This window comes from Vicia villosa, linkage group LG3, assembly GCF_029867415.1.
Source record: "Vicia villosa cultivar HV-30 ecotype Madison, WI linkage group LG3, Vvil1.0, whole genome shotgun sequence".
NCBI classification, from domain to species: Eukaryota; Viridiplantae; Streptophyta; class Magnoliopsida; order Fabales; family Fabaceae; genus Vicia; species Vicia villosa.
In genome coordinates this window covers 213,592,789-213,611,151 of record NC_081182.1, presented here as the reverse complement: position 1 = coordinate 213,611,151, position 18,363 = coordinate 213,592,789, and the positions used below count along the sequence as shown (strand labels likewise).

The 18,363-nt window shown below is 33.0% G+C and overlaps 1 protein-coding gene across 1 annotated transcript; it reads left to right on the top strand.

The window, feature by feature from the left end:
* The first annotated feature begins 5,770 nt into the window (after positions 1–5,770).
* Positions 5,771–11,127, top strand: LOC131593474 (COP9 signalosome complex subunit 6a-like). The gene is made up of 9 exons (XM_058865974.1): positions 5,771–6,230; positions 6,335–6,423; positions 7,228–7,321; positions 7,659–7,720; positions 7,826–7,904; positions 8,907–8,999; positions 9,345–9,445; positions 9,937–9,992; positions 10,751–11,127. The coding sequence occupies exons 1-9, from the start codon at positions 5,933–5,935 to the stop codon at positions 10,830–10,832; spliced, it is 954 nt and encodes a 317-aa protein (XP_058721957.1). The 5' UTR covers positions 5,771–5,932; the 3' UTR covers positions 10,833–11,127.
* Positions 11,128–18,363: the final 7,236 nt, after the last annotated feature.

Genomic DNA, 18,363 nt, shown 5'->3' with positions numbered 1-18,363 from the left:
AGATGAAGCTAAATTCTCCCATACGTATGGATGAGGTATACACTCATTGAAAAAGAATATGATTTGATGAGTATGGTGCGACGGAGGTCGGTACATCGAGTATAACCATTGCAACCAAGTTGGGAGTGATCATGGATATATTTTCTAACGTGGATGACACTGTGAGATTGCACATTAAAGAACACCTGAGGAAAATCGCCTATCTAGAAACCACTGATATGAAAATCTCCTTTGCAACCGGTAAAAACCAAAGGTACCCCTAAAAAGGTGAAAAGTACACAAGATGACAATTCAACAAAGTGGACTTCGTCTTATGATCAGTGGTTTTCACACATATATTTTCCGTTGTTTTTAAGTATCTTCAAGTTACTTTATTTAGTGTTTGATGTTATTATTCATCATTTTATGCTTTGGTTGTGTGTTTTAATGTTTTCAGGCTCATATGGGTAAATCGGAATATATCAGTGCAAAACTCGGAGTTTCGAGGAAGTTCAGAAAGCATGATTCAGGAGGCCTGACACGGGTGGCCGTGTTGCTCAACACGAGCCGTGTCAGGAAGAGCACTGGGAGCGAAGCATGGAAAGAAGGAAAAACAGTGGTGCAACACGGGTGCCCGTGTTGCTCAACACGGCCCGTGTTGCTAAGCCTGGGACCAAAGAAGAAAAAGAAAAATGCCAGGGGACCAACACGGGTGCCCGTGTTGCTCAACACGGCCCGTGTTGGGTTTGACGCTGATTTCAGTGATTTTTGTGATTTTGTTCAGTGGTTTGCTTGCAAGGGTGTTCTTGGGATTCCCAACCAACTTAAGTGAGTCTGCACTATTTAGAAGGGTTTTCAAGTTGAATTAGGGATCTTTTTGGCCACACGAAGAATTGGAGGATTGAGAAAAGAAGCCTATGCAATTGGAGAAGAACAGAGAACTCTCATGAGTGGAAGCCATTGAAGATCAAAGTTCATCATCTCTATTGTAATGTCTTTATTTGATATCTTTGTAATTTCTTTGGATGATATGAGTAGCTAAACCCCCCAATGCTAGGGGGTGTCCCTGATTAACATTTGTGATGATTTTGAATTCCGAATTTCAATAACATATTTCTCTTTCATGTTCAATTTAATGGTATAAGGTTTTTAATGCTTTCCTCGTCGGACCAACTGAATTGATTTATGACTGACAATTAGGATTGACCTCTATTGTTAGGGTTTTTATACCATTATACTATAGTAGATATCACCTAGGACTAGGGATACCCTATAGTAATCGGATTGTTCTTGATTATAATAATACTTGATTTGATCACTAATTTCGAAGGACTTTGGGATTAGGATTTCAATGTTCAAAGGTTTGCCCTCTAAGGACTTAGGAGCAAATACCCTTAAGAACCGGTAATTGATAAATTGAATTTTGTTAATGAAACAAGGGTTCAGAATTGCTACATGTTAATGCACACACCTACCCTGGCATGTCACTCATATTTGGCCAAATCAACCTTTTTATGTTTATTTACAATTTAATTCGTAATCATAAAAACCAAAACCCCCAAGGCTTTTTGTTTAATTGAATTCCTACTAACTCTATAATATCACGCAGTCCTTGAGATCGATATTCGGGGAATTTTCCCTTTATTACTACAGAGGAAAAATAGTACACTTGCTATTTTTCCGATCATCTTACCATGAAATTGTTGATTCACATTTCTTGGATTCTCCAACCCTGAAATTGCAAAAAAGTGTTTTCAAGGGAGCTCGCATTTCAAAACCACCTCGTACACCGTCTTTTAAAAAATAACAAATTACACCTCCAATTAAAAAGCATTACTTCCACTACCAATTATTCACATTGATGAAATGCCGCTTTTTATACACAAACACATTGAAAGGATCGTAGATGTGGGTGGTGATGGTAATTATGGGTTTTGGGCCGTGTGCGATTTACTTGGTAAAGAAGAGGAGAATCACACTCTTGTGCGCCAAACACTTACTTCAGAGTTGACGGTGCATAGGGAATTTTATACATGACTATATGGGAAAAGAAATAATTCAATAAAATTCACAATGTTCTTGTTCCATTGGTTAGCTGTCTCGTACCAGTTGCAAAATGGATGTGCTTCCCCAAAATGAGTCATCTTATAACAAGTGCATATGACAGGATGTGTATCGATCTGACGAGATATGGTTTTTCGAAAACATTTTTCCCACTTCGGACTCGCCTACCTCAAGACCCATCCGGATACATCATTTGTATCGGGTATCTTAGATCGCTCCATTTTATTGAAGTTTATTTGAAACCGGGGTGTCATATTTCGGCTACATAAGTGGAGTGGACGACACATTCCACAAAAGAGGCATAAACTTGGCTATATCACTTTTAGGAAAGGATGGCAAAGTTCACCAAATCGACAGAGCTTATGAGAGAATCAAATAGGGAAAATATAAGAAAAAACCAGTTTTAGATTTAAGCAGTGACAATTTGTTCGGTGCATTTTTTAATGTAATTGAACCATTTTGTGAATGTATTGTCGTGCACAATATGAATTCTATACGATTCAATACATATATAATATATCTATTCAATATTTTACCGAAGTTTACTTTTACCGTTTTACTTATTTTTCATGTTTCTATGGTACTGATTCTGCTAAAACATAATTCAGATAGACATATCCAAAATACCTTCATTTAAAAAAAACAACAGAGGTTATTTCGGATATACATATCTAGAATAACCTTCATTTAAAAAAACAGGAAGGTTATTTCATATATGTCTATCCGAAACCCCCTATTTTTCGTAAAAATGTAATTTTGACTATTTATGTTAAGTTGTTTTGGTTTTTAGGTTTTCGCTTTTGTTTGTTAGTCAATATTTATTTTGTATATGTGTGCCTGAAAGCTACCATTTGGTTCTTTCTGATATGCATCTCTGAACCTATGCGATACAAAATTGAAATATAGTGAATTCAGAAATGCATATCCAAATTAAGGGGGTATTACAGAAATTTTTCCAAAGGCCCCTAAGAACCCATAAGGGTGCATTAAGAAATTCTCAAACTGTAATTAACTAATGATAAAAAAATTGAAGTTTCCTCCATTGTTCATTTCTCTCTCCATTCACTATTTTGCATATATACTCTCATTTCATTCATTTCACTTTTATATATTATTTCCTTCAAATTATCCTTATTCTAACTTTCTATCCTCTCTCCTTCTCGTAAAAAAAAACCAACTATATATCAATTATATTAATATGTTTGAACACTACCTAAATTGTCATTGCTCTTCAAATTAATTAAACTTATAAAAGGGTCAATGTGTATTTGACAAATGACCAAAATAGGGTCGTAGCATCACACAAACTCCACCATTTACTTTTCTATCTCTCTTTCTCTCTCTCTCTCTCTCTCTCTCTCTCTCTCTCTCTCTCTCTCTCTCTCTCTCTCTCTCTCTCTCTCTCTCTCTCTCTCTCTCTCTCTCTCTCTCTCTCTCTCTCTCTCTCTCTCTCTCTCTCTATTTCCTCACTCTTTATTTCTTCTTTCTCCAAACGATCTCTTCGTTTATTCTTTCTCCAAACGATCTCTTCATTCTCTAGCACAATTTCTTCCTTCCTCCGTTAATAGGTATGAGTTTCATTGTTTGTTTTTTCCTTCCCACAATAATTCCAATCTACACTCGGGTTTTACATTAGGCTCACTCTGTTGGTTTGTTCTTTCTTTGCAACTCTTCATAATCAACAAAACTATTGCTTGAACAAGATATGCATTTACACCTCTTACTATTCTATTCGTCCGTTTTAGAACATTTTATGGGTTTCATTTGATGTTCTTTTCAAATCTTTTATCTACATTTTACCATGATTTTGATTTTGAAAAACTTACATTGGACGAGTCTTTCGCATTAACAACAATGGGTGAAACTCCATTTTACTCTTTCAGTTTTCTTTCGAAACCACTATTTTCAGGTTAAAACAGTTAATTGTTGGATCTATAGAACTTTGTGTTTCACTGTGTTCATCATTTTTTACATTCTTCAATTTGTTTTAACAAATGTTTCCCATTGGTTTTGCTTTTCATATTTGTCAGCCAAGCAATGTAGCAGGAATTGTAAAGTTTTTATGCAAATGAGATTGAAAGCATTATGTGTGGTATAATATGTAGTAAACTGTATTTAGCATATGAAATCATCATAGTAACTTAGTTTATGGAAAATTCTAGCCAGGTTCATAGGGAACTTTCACAGTGGATACTGAGTTTTTTTTAATAATTCTCTAAAGGGTGATGCTGTAATGTACACAAAGTCAACTCAAAAGGTAAATACTTTGGAGGATTTTACAGGTTCAGACTATGCATGTAATGTGGACACCCAAAAATTTCCACAAGCTTTTGTGTTTATATTATTTGGGACAACTATAAGCTAAAAGGCCAATCAACAATCACAAATCGTGTTATCTACTACTCACGTTGAGTATATTTCCCTTGTTAAAAAGGTCAAGAAAGCCATTTGGATAAAAGTCATGATTGAGAAGTTATGGATTACTTAGAAATACACAAAGATGAACTATGACAGTAAAAGTGTTATTCACTTGGCCAATCATCAAATTCATCATGAGAGGACTAAACATATTGACATATGTTTGCACTTTATCAGGGAAATGTTAGAGTCAATGAAAATTCAAGTTCAAAAAGTGCCATCAGAAGAGAATTCAATCGACATGTTCATCAAATCATTTCTAAGACCAAGGTTCAAGCATTGCTTGAACTTGATCAAATTTTTGGAAGAGTGACTCAAGCTTTTGAGATAGAAGCAGTGCACTTGATGGTTAAATTTACACCACAATCTGTTTAACGTAAATATAGAAAATTATTGTAGTATACCTTAAAACCTCGAGTGAGAAAAGAGAGAAAAAAATATTTTGATATTGTCAATTTTTTATGTTGTTTGGAGATTCGCGAGTCATGTTTAAGGAAAGTTAAGATTTTGGAAGTTATAAATATTATTTGTATAGTTGTTAACATAAGTTGCAGGAGATACATAAGATAGAAATCACAGTGATAAACAAAAGGTAGAAATTCTTAGGATTATATTCAATCTTTTAAGGTTTCCGATTAATGGACTATGAGTGGTTACTTATTAATTCTTTCTAACAAAAAGGATGCCACTAATCATAATACAATACACCCTTGTTTTTAATGTGGGATATGTAAGCCCTAGCTCCCTAAAAAAAATTTAGTTTTTATTTTGACTTGCTTGACACAGTTTGATCCCTATATATTGCACTATTATAACACGAGCTGGAGGACCGTCTTTGAGGGCGTGCAAGGTGGACTACTACACAGGGCCTCAATTTTTTTACGGTTAAACAATAACTAAGTAGGACCTCATAAATCTCCGCCTCTATTAAAATGAGGTTAAATAAAACCTCTAATTATTTTGTCATAGTTGAACTATTACTAACTCACGCAGAACTTCCAAAAAATTGAGACGACACGAGCCGTTATCTTTATGATTTTGTTGTGACTATGTCTAAGATTGCATTTACTATAAAAATGATGAATTTTGAGTTTTTCTAATGCAAAATTTGTAATTAAGATGTTGATTTAATACAAAAATCAACACAAAAAATGCAACAATATTTATATTTTTAAGTTTAAATTTCTTTTTATATTTTATACTATAAAATAGTTTATATCACTAAGAAAAAAAATTTCCCAAAATTTTGTTATTCCCAAAATTTTGTTAACAAAACAAATAAATAAATAGAAAAAACACACTCTGATGATTCACTCCATACTCTTCCACAGTGATACAAAGCTACCCTTCTTTTCATTCTTCTCAAGCCCTAATTTCTAATTCAATTCAATCCTCAAAACCCTAAACAAAACCCCCAAATTCTCTCTCTCTCTCTCTCTCTCTCTCTCTCTCTCTCTCTCTCTGTTCGCCAATGGCTTCCTCATCGAGCAGCGGCTTAACCTTCAAGCTCCACCCTCTCGTGATCGTAAACATCTCCGATCACTACACGAGAGTCAAGTCTCAGATGAACCCTACACTCGCTCCTCACAACAACACAACCAACAACGGCGCCGACGGCGTCGTTTCCTCCATTCCACCTCGTGTGTTCGGCTGTGTAATCGGTGTTCAGAAAGGTCGCACCGTTGAGATATTCAACAGCTTCGAACTTTTATATGATCCGTCTACTCACTCGCTTGATCGGCCTTTCCTTGAGAAGAAGCAAGAACTCTGTTCAGTATTCTCTAATTTTCTCTAGTTTAATTTATTCATATGAAATCGATCTTGTAATTTTGAGTTTTAGGGCTTGTTTGATTAATTTGAGGTGATTTTGCAGATAAGAAGGTTTTTCCGCACTTCTACATACTCGGATGGTATTCGACTGGGAGTGATGCTGAGGAATCTGATATGCATATTCACAAAGCTGTGAGTTTGCTTTATTGCAACTGAATTTGTTCCTTTGTTCAGAGTTTGTAGTTGTTTATATTTAGGAATGTTGTTGTCTGTTGTTTTTGTTTTGTATTTTCCTGCTGTTTATTTTGTAGTATTTGTCTTTGGTTTGAAGCTGCTAGTTGTGAAGTTAACGTTCTAGTTTAAGGTTCCTGCAAATGTCATTGGCATTGTTATGCTTAGATATCTTAGCTTGGAACATATGAATACTGTTTTGGGCTTTTATGTTTTGTGGTGCATGTGCATTCGGAGACATTTATTCAGCTAATACGAAGCGGTCGAGTAGAATTAAAGTTTATGGGGCGAAACCAAACTGAGTTCCACAAGTCCACTAAAGCATCCGGGTTCCAATTAAATTTAGTGAACCCATAGGAGAATGCGCGTTGAGGAGATTCTGTTGCTACCATAATTCTTAGTATATTATTATTACTAGTTAGAGTGATAGAAACCAACTGCCCGTATTATTTCTATTATCAACTCAGCCTAGCTAATAACCAACTTAACACCCCTCTCACATGATCTAACCTATTGTAGAGGTATAGGGGGATGATGAAAGTTGTTGGGCAAACGTTTGAGAAAGGTTTAGATATAGTATATCATTTGACTTGTTATATGACGGGATACGATGGTGTTGTTTGATTTATATACCTAACCCCATTTTATTGGGAAAACACTCCGGTTTTTGTTGATATTGGTTCCTTTTAATCTGAATAGTATATGCTTACAATAACAATAAAATTACAATAATTCCTTATTCCATCTAAAACTCTGCTTCAACAGTTGATGGATATCAATGAAAGTCCAGTTTATGTTCTTCTAAACCCTGCGATCAATCATTCTCAGAAGGATCTCCCTGTCAGTATATTTGAAAGTGGTATGCAATCTTGATACTTTTATTATATTTCTATTCTATTCTATTATTTTTCTTTATTTTCTCTTTTCATAAAAGAATAAATTTTATTGGAGAAAGAGATGGAAGTTCAAAATTTTGGAGGGTAAATCCTTAACAAAGATAATATAAAGAGACCAACAGGCAGTATTGGGGATCCAGTCCCTTCACATATCCAAAATAGAGAATGTAGCAGTGTGATACTCTGATACTGTTTTGTTTCTATACATTTTGTTCAATTTTTTGGTTGTCATTTTTCCTGCTTGTTGTGCTGAGAAGATTAATTCTGTGTTATTGCTGGTGCTTGCTGTTACAATTTCAGAATTGCATGTCATAGATGGGATTCCACAACTTATCTTTGTTCGGTCAAGCTATACTATTGAGGTTAGGCTTTTATAACTACTATTGTCCTTTTTCATATATGAAATCTCTGTAATTCAACAAATAATCGAATTTGGCTCCCCCTCCATTCTTCTTGCTTTGTTGAAGACTGTTGAAGCAGAACGGATCTCAGTTGATCATGTTGCTCATCTAAAGCCATCTGATGGTGGTTCAGCCGCTACGCAATGTGAGTGGTTTTCTTGTCTCATCTTTCCTTTGCAATTTGAGCTTAATAATTAAGTTATTATTTTGGGGAAGGGAAACAATTCTGGTTTCCGTTTAATATGTAATTATGTCTCTTCATTATATTATTATATTGATCTTCACATATCTGGATTAAAGGTTAAGTTGTGTTGGGCACTCAACGACCAACATGAATTGTTGTCTAATAATCTCAATGCTATTAACGGGGATGGTGCGTCAAGCCAAAAATCTCCATGAAAATGTAGGGGGAACATAGTAACTAAGATTAAATTAAAAATATATATACAAAGAAAAGCTGTAGAATATAATGAAGTAGTAACATATATGTCAAGATTAAACTTAAAATATCTTAATTCATAAACTTAAAAGTCGATGTCATCTGTTGCATAATGTAAATTCACTAGAAAGTATATTATTAAGCTCAAGTAACAGCATATTAATAGTAAACAAGACAAAATCAATAACCAGGGAAAATAGGAAGAGATGAAATGGCCAGAGTATAAAGATAGATAGGACTGAGAGAATGATTGAAAATGAGAAAAGAAAAGGGACAGAGAGATAACAGAGATGCGAGATCTCAGAAAGAAATTCAGAAAATGGTTGTTCACTTAAAAGGGCAGAAGGCCCGAGAAAAGAGGCAAGTATTTTGTGTTTGAGGATTTCAACAACTTGTGCATGATTTATATCATAAAATTTGATTGGGTCAGTTAGACTCATCTTATTTTCTGTTATTTCTGGCTTCTCCTCCACCATTTTCGCCCTTTATGCTCTGAGCACCATGAGAGTTTCAGTGAAGAAAATGGCTGAAATCGTTAGATATTCAGATAGAAAGGAGTAGTGAAAGCCCCAAGTCTACTGAAATTTGGTAGCCAAAAGTTTTGATGAATGCGTGTAACTAAGCTAACTCTCCTACCTTGTGGGGGATTATGTTTGTTTTTTTAGTCATACATCTAATATCTAATTATACTGTTTTTTCTTTTGGCAGTGGCTGCTAACCTTACTGGTATACACAGCGCCATCAAAATGCTTCATAGCAGAATAAAAGTGCTACATCACTATCTTCTTGCGATGGAAAAAGGTACACGGTTATTGTGTCTCTGCAAAACTAGCAATTAATGATGATAAATTAATTTTTGTTTATTCCAGTTTTATAATTATAAAAAATATTATTTGATATCAGAACTTGTTTGGACTTACTCCTTTTAAAATATAAATACTTGTTAGGCCTTTTTAGTTGATAGTTCTGTTATTGCAAAGAGGATTTTTAATACTTATATTCATATTTCAAAAATCAGTTTCAAAACAGAGTAATAATATAGACTAATATATTTCTGTTTTTTGCTTTAACCGTAAATTATACGTGGCCTACCTATATTAAAACTCTATGAACTAATACCATTTAAACCTTATTGTTTACAAGCAGGTGATGTTCCTTGTGAGAATTCACTATTAAGGCAAGTGTCGAGTCTCTTGAGAAGATTACCTGCTATTGAATCTGGGAAATTTCAAGATGATTTTCTGATGGTGAGTGTATTGCATTCTGAAAATCTTACTATTGCTACTCCCTTTTTTATTGGTTTGGAGCCGTTGCAAGTAGTGGGGGAAGGAATATTGACTTGCTTAATTTCTTTTCTGTATGGTTACTGTGCCTAATTAATTTGAAATTATTTGCGCATGTACATCATGACATGAACTGTGACAGATATTAATGCTTGTTGGAGTTTGGAAAGGGAATAAGTATTTTTGTCAGTTATGCATATTGGTATTTTGCATTTTTCAGTTTTTATATAGTGCTTTAAGCATCATTCAAAGCTTGGCTCTGAGATTTCAGGAGATATGTTTCTGTAGTACCTATTTTCAGTAAATAGTAGAGCTCTATTTTTCTCACCTTGACTCCTTGAGTAGTCTCTATCATACATCAGTAGAAATATAGGACTCTTCCCACAAGACAAATATGGATTATTGCTATTATGTGAATTTTATTTTAGCTTTACTATATCTTCTTTTCCTTGTAGGAATACAATGACACCTTGTTGATCAGTTACCTTGCCATGCTGACCAACTGCTCAAGGTATGGTATACTTGTAACTGTTGCTTTTGTTTTCTTTTGGATTTTATAAATTGATTTGATTTTTTCACCTAAAGAAACTGTTCTTATAGCTAAACTACCTTAACGTGGCGGGAGGGATAAATTTTTATTCTTAATCTCATGAATCAAATCTGGGAAAAAAATTTCAATGTTGCAATTTGGTTAAGTATCCAATCATCACTTATGGAATCCTCCCTTAAAAGCTAGTTATCAATGGGGAAGAACCAAACCTCCTTAATACGGCACCGAGCATCCCATACTCTATTTGGTGTTTTGGAACTCCATAATTCCGGCCAGCCTCTATGTACAGTCCTTTTTAAGCTAGCAACAAGCACTGATACCAATTAAGTACTATCGTAGATTCATGAAAAGACCCAATTAACCATATATCCTTATTTGTCTTCTCCCTGTGACCTTTTTCATACCCCTCTTAACAATGGTCAGCAACTTTCTTCATCACTATTCACAGCATCCTTATTTCTGCGGTCTTAATCTTTTTCGCACGAATATAATTTTGGTAACAAATGCATATAAAAATATTGATGGGTTATGAGTATGACATAAATTTTTCATGCGAGCCACCATATATCTCATAAGATATATCAAAACTAATAAAGTCGAAACGTCATTTCAGCTCTGATTTTAACCTTGTATTTTATCCTCATGCTACTGATAAATGCTCTTTTTTCTTATATCTATCTTCCTGTAGTGCAATGATTTTTTCTTATATCTGTCTGTAGTGCAATGAATGATTTGGTGGACAAGTTCGGTACCGCATATGATAGACATACCAGAAGAGGTGGACGAACTGCTTTCATGTAAATGTCCTTGTTGCTCATATCTAGTTGTCCTGCTGTGGACAAACCTTGAAGCACTTTTCCAACTCTTTAGGCACAGATTTTTGTTTTCTTTCTTTACTCCTTAGGCATTGGTTATTAAAGCTTAGGGAGTGAAAAATATATTGTGGAAAGTCACCATATTACCATGCCCCATTCTCCAATGAAAAGAAAGTTGAGACAACAATTCTGTTAGGCAACCATCTTTCATTTTCTTGTATGCTGCCTTCTAATTTATTTTGCATTTTAACAATAGCTTATTATATTAGCAAGTTTAGATATATTTTTTTCTTTCTAAAAGTATATTTATGAAAAATATACTTTTTTTACTAGCTTGCCATGAATTTTTTAACAATAGTTTATTATATTAGTTGAACATAAATGGCTTGGTTCGCATAATGCTAAATGTTCATTATGAGAAATTCTGACCAACTATTTCCGGCAACATAAAAGATCCAAAAAAAGCTCTGATCAACTATTTTCGTTAACATGAAAGATTGTAAAGATCTGGCATCATTTATCGATCATAACATTGACATACCCTTTTCTATTAAGAGAAAAATAAAAACAAGAAGAGACTAAGCTATTTGCTGCCTAAAAAGTTCATAGGTATATCTACAAGCAAGATCATATCTAATTGAGGAGCAATCCATCTTCAAGGAGTTGATATTCAAAGCACTACATTTGTTTAATTGATCAACACATTTGTTTCCTTCTCTCATTGTATGACTAAAGGAGGCGACTCATGACAGAGAAATGAACTAAACGAGAGAGAGTAAAAACGAGAGAGTAAAAACGTGGACTATCGTATATAATTTTTGGAATCTCTTTCTCTTTTCTAAACACATGGACTATTATATACAATTTTGTGGAATTTCTTCCCTTCATTAAAAATGTAGTTTATGGAATTTCTTCCCTTCATTAAAAATGTAGTTTATCATATATATTTTCTGAAACGTGGACTATAATATACAATTTATAAAATTTCTTTTTAATCTCCAAAAACGTGCATTATCATATGCAATTTATGAATTTTTTTTCTCTTCTCCAAAAACGTAGACTATCATAAGCAATTTCTAGAATTTCTTTCCTTTCTGCAAAATTGTGGATTATTTTATGCAATTTTAAAAATTTCTCTCTCTTCTCCAAAAACGATGTATGTCATATGCAATTTATGGAATTCCTTTCCCATCTCCAAAAACGCGGACTATCATATGCAATTTATATTATTTTTCTCCTTTCTCCAAAACACGGTCTATCATATGCAAATATAATGTCAGGAATTTTTTTCTTTCTCCAAAAACATGGACTATCATATGCAATTTCTTGAATTTATGTTCCTTCTCCAAAAACGTGGATTATCATTTACAATTTATGGAATTTCTTTACCTTCTTTAAAAACATGGTCTATCATATGCTATTTCTGAAATTTCTTTCCCTTTTCCAAATACGAGGACTATCATCAGGGACGGATCCAGACCCTATATATCGGTGTGGCTAAATAGGAAAGAAATTATAAATTAAATTTTATTATATTAAAATTAAGAAAAAAATATTGTTTAAATCAATACATTTATAATAAAAATCAATATTGTTTAAATAATATAGTGAAACTGCGAATTGAAAGGGTGCATATGGTATCCGATTTATTGAACTGAGTTGTCTGATTTAATCTTAAAATTCGACCAACGACCCAATAATTTGAGTAATAACCAATAACTCATCCTCATCAATTTGATGATCAATTCTATTTTTAAAAATTAAAGAGAAAAATGCATCGATGTTTAATGAATGAGTCCAAAATACTACTGTTTAAATTAAAATATAAAAAAGAATAAGAAACCCAAATAGCTCATAACTATTTTCTAGAGACAAGTAATAGCTTATGACTATTTATATATAGTTTCACAAAATCTCTTGTCTAACAACAGACTGTACTGATTTAGTAAAAAAAGCTATACTGATGTTATATTCATATATGGCAAAACCTCTTCTATCTCATGACTATAAGAAAAAAGAAAAAAAAATATGGTGTGGCTTTAACCACAGTCTGCCACAATATGGATCCGCCCATGACTATCATATACAATTTCTAGAATTTCTTTCAGTTCTCCAAAAATATGGACTATCATATGCAATTTCTGAAATTTCTTTCTCTTCTCCAAAAACGTGGACTAACGTATGCAATTTCTGGAATCTATTTCTCTTCACCAAAAACAAGGACAATCATATGCAATTTATGTAATTTCTTTCCCTTCCTAAAAAACGAGGTCTATCATATGTATTTTCTGGAATTTCTTTCCCTTCTCATAAAACATGATCTATCATATGCAATTTATGCAAATTTCTTTCCCTTCTCAAAAAACGTGGACTATCATATGCAATTTTTGAAATTTCTTTAGCATCTCCAAAAACGTGCACGATCATACGCAATTTCTAGAACTTCTTCCTGTTCTACAAAAACGTGGAATATCATAAGCAATTTCTAGAATTTCTTTCCCTTCTCCAAAATCGTGGATTATCAAATGCAATTTTAGAAATTTCTCTCCCTTCTCCAAAAACGTTGTATGTCATATGAAATTTACGGAATTTATCTCCATACTCAAAAAACGTGGACTATCATATACAATTTATGAAACTTTTCTCCTTTCCCCAAAACATGGTCTATCAAATGCAATTTCAGGACTTTCTTTCTGTTATCAAAAAACGTGGTCTATCATATGCATTTTTTGGAATTTCTTTCCCTTTCTTAAAAACATGGTCTGTCATATGCGAATTCTAAAATATCTTTCCCTTCTCCAAAAACGTGGACTATCATATGCAATTTCTAAAATTTCTTTGTCTTCTCCAAAAACGTGGACTATCATAAGTAATTTATTGAATTTCTTTCCCTTATTTAAAAACATGGTCTATCATATGTTATTTCTGAAATTTCTCTCCCTTCTCCAAATACGTAGACTATCATATGCAAATTTTGAAATTTCTTTCCCTTATCTAAAAACGTGGACTATCATATGCAATTTCTGGATTTTCTTTCCCTTCTCCAAAATCGTGGATTATCATCTATAATTTTTGAAATCAATTTCTCTTCTCCCAAAAATATTGACTATCATATGCAATTTATGGAATTCCTTTCCCTTCACAAAAAACGTGGTCTATCATATGCAATTTCTGAAATTTCTTTCCCTTCTCGAAAAACATGGACTATCATATGCATTTTCTAGAATTTCTGTCCCTTCTCCAAAAACGTGGTCTATCATATGCAATTTTTGCAAATTACTTTCCCCTCTCAAAAAACATGGACTATCATATGCAATTTATGGAATTTCTTTCACATCTCAAAACTAGTGCACTATCATATGCAATTTCTGGAAACTCTTTCTCTTCTCTAAAAACGTGGTCTATCGTATGCAATTTATGGAATTTTTCTCTTTTCCCCCAAAACGCGAACTATCATATCCAATTTTTGGAATCTCTTTCCCTTTTCCAAAAATATGAACTATCATTGGAATTTCTGGAATTGCGTTCCCTTCATTAAAAACTTGGTTTATCGTATGCTATTTCTGAAATTTCTTTCCCTTCCCAAATACGTGGAATATCATATGCTATTTATGGAATTTCTCTCCCTTCTCTAAAATCGTGGACTATCATCTACAATTTCTGTCACTTAACCAAAAACGAGGTCTATAAAATGCATTTTTTGGAATTTCTTTCCCTTCTCAAAAAACGTGACTATTATATGCAATTTCTGGAATTTCTTTCAGTTGTCCAAAATAGGACACTACCATATACAATTTTTTGAATTTCTTTCCCTTCTCCAAAAACATGGACTATCATATAAAATTTATGAAATTTTTCTTCTTTCCCCAAAACATGGTCTATCATATGCAATTTCTGGAATTTCCTTTTTTTCTCCAAATTCATGGACTATCATATGCAATTCTTGAATTTATCTCCCTTCTACAAAATCGTGTACTGTCATTAGCAATTTATGGAATTTCTTTCCCTATTTACAAAACATGGTCTATCATATGCTATTTTTGAAATTTCTTTCCCTTCTCCAAAAAGAGGACTATCATATGCAAGTTATGGAATTTGTTTCTTTTCTCCAAAAACGTGGACTATCATATGCAATTTTTGGAATCCATTTCTCTTCTAAAAATATATGGACTATCATATGGAATTTATGGAATTTCTTTCCCTTATATAAAAACATGGTTTATCATATGCTATTTCTGAAATTTCTCTCCCTTCTCCGAAAACTTGGACAATCATGTACAATTTTTAGAATTTCTTTCCCTTCTCCAAAAACGTGGACATCATATGCAATTTCTGAAATTTCTATCTCTTGTCCAAAAACATGGACTATCATATGCAATTTTTCGAAATTCTACCTTTCTCCATAAACGTGGACTATCATATGCAATTTTCGAAATTCCTTACCCTTCTATAAAAACGTGGACTATCATATGCAATTTCTGAAATTCCTAAACCCGTCTCCAAAAACTTGGACTATCATATGCAGTTTTTGGAACTTCTTTCCCTTTATAAACATGGACTATCATATGCAGTTTTTGGAATTTCTTTCCCTTCTCTATAAACGTGAACTATCATATGCAATTTCAGGAATTTATTTCCTTTCTCTAAAAACCTGAACTATCATATGCAATTTCTTGAATTTATGTCCCTTCTCCAAAAACGTGTACTATCATTTTCAATTTCAGGAATTTCTTTCCCTTTTTTAAAACATGGTCTCTCATATGCTATTTTAAAAATTTCTTTCCCTTCTCCAAAAACGTGGACAACCATATGGAATTTCTGACATTTCTATCCCTTCTCAAAAAACGTGGACAATCATATGCAATTTTTGGAATTTCTTTCCCTTCTCCAAAAAGGTGGACTATCATATGCATTCTTTTGGAATTTCTTTACCTTATCCAAAGTGGACTATCATATGGAATTTTGGGAATTACTTTCCCTTTTAAAAACATGGACTATCATATGCATTTTCTAAAATTTCTCTACCTTCTCCAAAAACATGAACTATCATATGCAGTTTCTAGAATTTTTATCCTTTCCCAAGAACATGGACTATCATATGCAATTTAAGGAACTTCTTTCCATTCTCCATAAACGTGGACTATTTTATGGAAATTCTGGAATTTCTTTCTCTTCTCCAAAAAAGTATATTATCATATGTAATATCTCAGACTTGTTTTTCTTCTCCAAAAACACGGACTATCATACATAAATTCTGGAATCTTTTCCCTTCTCCTAAAAAGTACACTATCATATGCAATATCTGAAATTTCTTTCTCTTCTCCAAAAACGTGGTCTATCATATGCAATTTAAGGAACTTCTTTTCATTCTCCATAAACGTGGACTATTTTATGCAAATTCTGGAATTTCTTTCTCTTCTCCAAAAAATTATAATATCATATGTAATATCTGAAACTTGTTTCTCTTCTCCAAAATAAGGACTATCATATACAGTTTTTGGAAATTCTTCCCCTTCTCCATAAACGTGGACTTTCATATGCAATTTCATGAATTCCTTACCCTTCTGTAACAACATGGACTGTCATATGCAATTTTAGGAATTTCTTCCCCTTCTCCAGTAACGTGGACTAACATATGTAATTTCCGAAATTTCTTTCCCTTCTCCAAAAACATGGACTATCATATGCAATTTCCGAAATTTCTTTCCCTTTTCCAAAAACATGGACTATCATATGCAATTTTTTGAAATTCTTTCCCTTTTCCAAAAATGTGGACTATCATATACAATTTATGGAATTTCTTTACCTAACCATAGTGGACAATCTTATACAATTTTAGGAATTCCTTTCCCTTTTAAAAACATGGACTATCATATGCAATTTTTGAAATTTCTTTCCCTTCTCCAAAAACATAGACTATCATATGCAATTTCTGGAATTTCTTTTCCTTCTCCAAAAACATGGACTACCATTTGCAATTTCTGAAAATTCTTTCTCTACGCCAAAAACGTGGATTATCATATTCAATTTAAGGAACTTCTTTCCCTTATGGATTTTTTTCCCTTCTTCAAAAAAGTTTACTATCATATGCAATATTTGAAATTTCTTTCTCTTCTCCAAAAACGAGGACTATAATATGCAATTGTTGAAAATTCCTCCCCTTCTCCATATACACGGACTGTCGTATGCAATTTCAAGAATTCCTTACCCTTCTCTAAAAACATGGACTATCATATGCAATTTTCGGAATTTCTTTCCCTTTTCTAAAAACGTGGACTATCATATGCAATTTCCGGAATTTCTTTCCCTTCTCCAAAATCATGACTATCATCTGCATTTTTTGAAATTTCTTTCTTTTCTCCCAATACGTGGACTATCGTATGTAATTTTTGGAATCAATTTCTCTTCTCCAAAAACATGGACTATCATATGCAATTTATGGAATTTCTTTCCCTTCACAAAAAACGTGGTCTATCAAATGCATTTTCTAGAGTTTCTGTCCCTTCTCCAAAAACGTGGTCTGTCATATGCAATTTCTTCAAATTACTTTCCGTTCTCAGAAAACGTGGACTATCATATGCAATTTCTAGAATTTCTTTCTCTTCTCCAAAAACGTTGTCTATCATATGCAATTTATGGATTTTTTCTCCTTTCCCTAAAACATGGTCTATCATCTTCAATTTCAGGAATTTATTTCCTTTCTCCCAAAACAAGGACTATCATATGCAATTTCTTGAATTTATGTCCCTTCTCACAAAACGTGTACTATCATTTTCAATTTCAAGAATTTCTTTCCTTTTTTTTAAAAACGTGGACTATCATATGCAATTTCTGAAATTTCTTTCCCTTTTCCAAAAATGTGGACTATCATATGCAAGTTCTGAAATTTATTTCTTTTTCCAAAAAACACGGACTATTATATCCAAGTTTTGGAATCTCTTTCCCTTCTCAAAAAATATGGACTATTATATGGAATTTATGGAATTGCTTTCCTTTCTTTAAAATATGGTATATCGTATGCTATTTCTGAAATTTCTTCCCCTTTTCCAAATACGTGGAATTTCATATGCAATTTAAGGAATTTTTTTCCCTTCTCTAAAATCATGGACTATCATCTACAATTTCTGAAATTTCTGTCTCTTCACCAAAAACGAGGTCTATCATATGCATTTTTTTTGAATTTCTTTCCCTTCTCAAAAAACATGGACTATCATATGCAATTTATGGAAATTCTTTCTCATCTCCAAAATAGTGCACTATCATATGCAGTTTATGGAATTTCTTTCTCTTCTTCAAAAACGTGGACAATCATATGCAATTTATGAAATTTTTCTTCTTTCCCCAAAATATGGTCTATCATATGCAATTTCAGGAATTTATTTCTTTTCTCCAAAAACATGGACTATCATATGCAATTCTTGAATATATGTCCCTTCTCCTAACACGTGTACTATCATTAGCAATTTCTAGAATTTCTTTTTCTTTTTACAAAACATGGTCTATTATATTCTATTTCT

Excerpts from the sequence above, each read along its gene's own strand:
- LOC131593474 (XM_058865974.1), top strand. The coding sequence starts at position 5,933 with ATGGCTTCCTCATCGAGCAGCGGCTTAACCTTCAAGCTCCACCCTCTC. Across the intron at positions 6,231-6,334 it reads TGAGAAGAAGCAAGAACTCT|ATAAGAAGGTTTTTCCGCAC; the intron begins GTTCAGTATTCT and ends GTGATTTTGCAG. Across the intron at positions 6,424-7,227 it reads ATATGCATATTCACAAAGCT|TTGATGGATATCAATGAAAG; the intron begins GTGAGTTTGCTT and ends CTGCTTCAACAG.